Genomic DNA, 6,551 nt, shown 5'->3' on the forward strand with positions numbered 1-6,551 from the left:
AAATGCTTTTTGCCTTGACAATTATTTTGAAATACTTGGACACCCCGTCTCAAGTTCTTGAATGTTTTCTGTCTTGTTGTTTCTTAATGCTACACAATCAGACCGCCAGCTGTGGATGCATGGCTTCGGCGGTGGGTGTTGGAGGGAAGTTCAGTGATTGGTTTGAAATCTTACAGACTCTAAACCAATGGGCGACTCGCACGCTCTTTTAAAGACAGTAAAGCGGAGCTGACGGGCTCATTATTTTTGCAGTGCAAACGCAAAAATTTTATATTCGACAATGAGTGGAAGAGGCAAAACTGGCGGCAAGGCGAGAGCGAAGGCCAAGACTCGCTCATCCAGAGCAGGGCTGCAGTTCCCCGTCGGTCGTGTTCACAGGCTTCTCCGCAAAGGTAACTACGCAGAGCGCGTCGGTGCCGGAGCTCCCGTTTATATGGCGGCTGTGCTCGAGTATCTTACCGCTGAGATCCTGGAGTTGGCTGGAAACGCCGCCAGAGACAACAAGAAGACCCGCATTATTCCCCGTCACCTGCAGCTGGCGGTGCGCAATGATGAGGAGCTGAACAAACTCCTGGGCCGAGTGACCATCGCTCAGGGCGGCGTGCTGCCCAACATCCAGGCTGTGCTGCTGCCCAAGAAGAGCGAGAAACCCGCCAAAGCCAAATAGACCGATTTCAAGTCCATTTCTGAAACCAAAGGCTCTTTTAAGAGCCACCCATGTTATCTATTGGAGAGTGCTTTTCTGTTTGATTTGCTAGTACTTACATGCCATAAATGTAAGCAACCAAATATGCATTATATCGTTTTTTTTTTTAAGTACAAATATGAACATTCATGATAGCCAATAACTGGCGATTCATAATGATCTTTATTTGCCAAGTATAAGCAAAAACACAAGGGCTTTTTTTTGTGTGTGGTTTCCAGTAGCTCTGTGTACATATATTCATACATACATACACCACAAACTAGAAAAAAAAGTAAATTGAGATGAAAGTAATGTGCACCAAGATCGGTAAGTTTGTATATTGTAAAACTAAGTCAAGTAAAAAACAAATATGTTGTGAGGGAACAATTCAAATGCTGTATAAGTGTTCACAAGAGAGGCCTGCTGGGTCTGAGTAGAGATGTCACCATGACCTGCTTGTTGAGGAAAAACAGGATACTATCTTGAATTTCAGGAAGATGCTACCTGAGGAATGAGACATATCAAGTGTTTATCACGCATTAGGTATATATGATATATTAGAGAGACGACCATTGGCAAAACAATGGGCTAAAAGGTATAAAAGTAGAGATGCATGCTCACTTGCTTTTGTCACACATATGGTGGTGCTCACTGCTGTATTGTCTGACCTTCTTGCAAGAATAAACAATTACAAGACTGTCTCTGACCGTGTTCTTGATTTAAGAAGAAAAATTATATTACAATATATTTACGATGTAAGTATCTATTATTGCTTCGTGTAGCATACACACCTAAGAGTACCGAATTATACGTTATGAGTTATAAATGCATTATAACATCTGTGAGATAACTAAGATAATTATCCTTGTCCAGTTGTATTAATTTTATACAAATATTAATGTAATTTTGATGACATCCGATTAATAAATAGTTCACAATGAATTAATAAACACGAGTATGAAGTCTATAACTTGTTAGTGTAGAGTGTAGGGCTGGGAATCGATTCCAAAAAGAATCGATTCCGAGGCGTTGGGAGTCGAGAGTCGATTCTAAAGTTTGGAATAGATTCCATCAAGGGGGCCAGATGTGGCCCATGTGTGAGAAACCGGTTTTAGGTTGAGTTCTGGCTTGTTGTGTGTGGGCCAGATATGGCCTTTACCAGATGACCAGATGTGCCATTTTCCAGGGACACGTCCTGGCAGATTTCCAAATTGCCTAAAATAACCAGGTGTTGGCTGTTTGCACTGTGCAGATCGATCTTTATATGACATTTAAATACCGTGAGAGCTATGGAGAGCTGAAAAAATGTTTCTTGAGCAGCAAATCAGCATATTGGAATGATTTCTGAAGGATCATGTGACACTGAAGACTGGAGTAATGATGCTGAAAATACAGCTTTGCCATCACAAGAATAAATTACATTTTAACATAATATTCACATAGAAAAGAGTTGTTTTGAATTGTAGTTTTCACAGTGTTACTGTTTTACTGTAATTTGATCCAATAAACTGAGCCGGGGTGAGCATAAGAGATTTCTTTTAGAGGCATAAAATATCTTACAGACACCAAACTCTTGAATGGTTGTGTAATTTACAGTTATGACGTTCCTCCTACTTACATTTTATTAAAATGTATTAAATGATACTTTGGCATATGTAGTCCATTCTATAGAGACTGTGTCTGTTCCCCAAATACTGAGAACAAATAATATGTTTATTAAGGGATCTAGAAGAATTCCGCATACTCTTTCAGTTTAAACCTAGATTAAAGACACTCCTTTTTAGCCAAGCAGAAAAGAGTTGTTTTGAATTGTAGTTTTCACAGTGTTACTGTTTTACTGTAATTTGATCCAATAAACTGAGCCGGGGTGAGCATAAGAGATTTCTTTTAGAGGCATAAAATATCTTACAGACACCAAACTCTTGAATGGTTGTGTAATTTACAGTTATGACGTTCCTCCTACTTACATTTTATTAAAATGTATTAAATGATACTTTGGCATATGTAGTCCATTCTATAGAGACTGTGTCTGTTCCCCAAATACTGAGAACAAATAATATGTTTATTAAGGGATCTAGAAAAATTCCGCATACTCTTTCAGTTTAAACCTAGATTAAAGACACTTCTTTTTAGCCAAGCATTCACAAAACACATGTCATAACCTTGTACTCCATTGATGAAATAATAAAAAGTGCTCATGATAATTTTTTGCCTGAAATTTTATGAACAGCAGCTATCCTAATCTTTCTCCCTTTGCCTTCCTGTTTCTCCAAATGTCCATCCCAGGGTTATTAGAAACTGCACAGCACAAGGACTTGTGAGGACTTCAGATGATGCCAATACTCAAAAAGACCTTAGATGATGGCAACTATAGATGGACATACAAACTACTGCCACTGCAACAGACCAGGAAGTCAAACACTGCGGGTTTTCTAAAAACAGAAAGCGGGAGAGAGAGAGTGTGTGTGTGATTATGGCGTCTACAGGGTCAGATAGATAGTCAGGCAAATTAATACTAAAGAAAACATTATGCAATATGAGATTACTTCGGCTTCGAAATTACAGACATCAAACAAAAATGGTCATGTTAATTCAATTTGCAAGAGCTGTGTCACAGCACATATCAAGAGCTCCCTTATCGGTTCTGCTTTCAGTACTGGAGAGTAAAAGATACATTCCTAGATGTTTTTATTAGTACATATACGTTATCTTGCACATTTTATCTCGCCAACAGATTCTAATTTGAAATAAGTTTATAATGCATGTTCGCTATTCCCAATTCAGAAGACCGCACACACAGCCTGTGTCTCTGAATGCTTCTCATTCTCACTCCTCTCTGGCGCGTCTCACGCAGGATCCGTTTACACTTGCCGTACATACGCAGTCTGTTTCGTAATGCTCGTTTATACTCGGTATACTCCACACCGCAAGCCTCTATGAGCACATCTGGCAATATGGACAAGGCTTGACGCACGGCTGCAACCTGTGTCAACTCACGCCTGTCTCTGTATTTAACACAAATGTAAATTCAGTTGAACTGCTTTGCTAATTTCACTGGGAAGAAATGAAACATTCAGCACATTTTCCACTTGTTCTTAAAATTCCAAATACTTAAAAACTAATAAATCATCCTATTCCTGTGAAATTCAGTAATTGAGTAAATTCTGTAAAAGTAATATTCCCTGTTGAAAAAAACAATAGAAGCCCTCCCAAAACACAATAGAAAATGTTATGGATTTAAGGGTTATAATGGGAATCATATGGGTTTTAATGTAAACTATAATGGTGTCTACTGGTATTTGATGGATTCTATTGGTGGGATGTAAACTGGCAGATAGGAAACAATAGAACAGTAATTCCTATTGGAATAATGCCAAAAACACACTACAAAAAGGAATTTTGTAATTGTTTTAATGGAAACCATAAGAATTTCTGTGAGGGTTTCTGTTTTTTTTCAACAGGGTAACGAAACCCATACTGTGCTGCACACTATTGACAATATTAAGCTGAAGCTTGACTTTGCAAATCAAATCGCAATATCTGTCAAAATTAGATATTTTCCCCAAATCGCACAGCATATGTTATGTGATATACATGTCATGTGTATATGTTGTCTTTCATTTACTAACTGCTTGTTTTCTTACAAAAAAAAAACTAACACTAGCTTCTCTAATCTTTTTGTATTCTATATATCTATCTATCTATTTGTTTTGTTTTTTTATTTTACAATTAACAAAAGTAAAAGAAGGCCTCTAAAACTAGCTTGCTCTATTCTTTTTCTATTCTATCTGTTTTCTTTTTATTTATTATGTAGTTTAAAAAACACCTTGCTACATGTTCTGTGTTCAGCTGAGACTTTTTAAAACACTTGCATATCATTGCTCTTTTGTTGATTTTGATTGCTTCCATTGTCCTCATTTGTAAGTCGCTTGTAAGTCTGCTAACTGACTAAATGTAAATGTAATGTAAATGTGTATTTAACTAGATTTATACATATTTGTATTTCTTATTTTGTAATAATGTAAATGCATTTGTTTTATATCTATATACATGCATTTGTATTTCTGATTCTGATTCTGATATATATATCTGTATTTGTCTAATTTTGATATTTTAATAAAGCAGTTTAGACTATATGAGTGTTTTCTTTATTCTGGATGAATTACATATGCTTTTGTATCTAGAAAGGGTAAATGTGGGCCATATCTAACCCAGAAGTCAGCCACAACTGGACCGGATCTGGGCCACATCTCAGAAATGACATCTGGGCCAGGTGCTGCACATGCCATTTGTGAGCCCAGATCCGGTCCAGTTGTGGCTGACTTCTGTCAGCCAGACTCAGGTTGAGTCATCGCCGTCATTCCACGCGGTATGTGGGCCAGAAGAATGTGGGAGATCTGGACCAGAACTGGGCCAGATGTCATTTGCTATCTGGGGAGAGTTGTTAGATAAAATATTATTTATTTTTATATTTTTATTACCATTCGCCTCCCTCGTGCTCGCTAAAAGTAATTAGAAGTCATTAGAACCAGTTAAAAAAATGAATCCGAGGTTATTTCACGGTGAATCTGGCTTGTCCACAATTTAGATCATGACGTGATCAAGGGTCTTGATCTTATTTCCATCTAAAATACTATTTTTTAAAAAACATTTCTATCAGCTAATGATAATTATAAAAGAAAACGTCCCGAGCATAGATCAGTGGCCGAGAGCGCATCTGACTGGCAGATAAACCACGAGCTCTATCAGTTATTGTTCATGTTCTGGTTATTTTGTTTCAGTGTACAGTTTGTTAATTTTGTGCAAAGCATACAGTCAAAGTAAACTTCATCATTCAGCTGAACTGTGCACATTTATTTTAGACACTTCATGTCTTGTTCAATTCATGCCATAAACGCATGTCCCTGCTTAGCTGTGGGCTATGACTAATTTCACGGGCAAAGCAGACAAAATTACAATTTATGTATCGTCATTTTTATTTATTTTATTTTTTACAAATAAAGCTTCATATTATGAGAAGGATACTTTCTACAACCTTTATCCTGCAGTCATGGTAAGATTATAGATTCCTTCAATCTAAAAAAAAAACCAAGAATCGAAAACAACAGTTTGAAAAAAAACCCCATCGATTCCAGAACCAGGAATCGGACTTGATTCCAAAAATTTCGGAATCGAACAGCCCTAGATAAAAGGGCAAGCTTAGTCTGCTTCCCGCTCTCTGTTCCCTTTCATGGGAACTTCGAACTGCGTTCTCTAGGGGGCGATATGGGGAACACCTCGTCGTGACCCGTGTCTGAAGCATACATTGAAAAAACACCAACTGGTTGGCCGGCGACAGCCATGACGTCACTACTGGCGAGACTATAGTATAAATAGGCGCAGGGAGCACACATCATTCTCTTCTTCGTCTTCATTGACTGTTTTGTTTGAAGCGTGCATTTCTGTAGTAAGAGCGATCTATTCATCTCATTATGGCGAGCACTAGCAAAGCGTTTATGGATGTGTGCATCCGTGTTGACGTTGTTTAACATCTGATGACACACACAATCTATGTGTTATTTGTTTGGGCAAAGAGCACGCACGTGATGCCTCCGAGGAGGCAATCGGCGTGCACTGTGAGCGATTTTTCCAAGGGAAAAGCTCCGCTCTCGTTTGTCTCTTTTTTCGAGGAAAGAGGGGCAGCCATCTGCTTCCCGCGATTCAGGACCCACCACTGCTGAGGCACGGAAGGGAATGAGCTCATGGGGATCGCAGGTAGATCTGGCCGATGAGTTTGAAGGGGGGGTTTCCCTTTCGCGATCGTCGGCTGTGCACGAGAGTGAGCCACTGGAGGATGATGTTATTTCATTAACATTGTCTGATTCAG

General features: G+C 38.6%; 1 protein-coding gene across 1 annotated transcript; it reads left to right on the forward strand.

The window, feature by feature from the left end:
• The first annotated feature begins 265 nt into the window (after positions 1-265).
• LOC107574860 (histone H2A-like) lies at positions 266-668 on the forward strand. Its single transcript, XM_016261293.1, has one exon. The coding sequence runs from the start codon at positions 281-283 to the stop codon at positions 665-667; it is 387 nt and encodes a 128-aa protein (XP_016116779.1). The 5' UTR covers positions 266-280; the 3' UTR covers position 668.
• Positions 669-6,551: the final 5,883 nt, after the last annotated feature.

This window comes from Sinocyclocheilus grahami, unplaced genomic scaffold (genome assembly GCF_001515645.1).
Source record: "Sinocyclocheilus grahami isolate Dianchi unplaced genomic scaffold, SAMN03320097.WGS_v1.1 scaffold2364.1, whole genome shotgun sequence".
Classification (NCBI taxonomy): Eukaryota; Metazoa; Chordata; class Actinopteri; order Cypriniformes; family Cyprinidae; genus Sinocyclocheilus; species Sinocyclocheilus grahami.

Excerpts from the sequence above, each read along its gene's own strand:
- LOC107574860 (XM_016261293.1), top strand. The coding sequence starts at position 281 with ATGAGTGGAAGAGGCAAAACTGGCGGCAAGGCGAGAGCGAAGGCCAAG.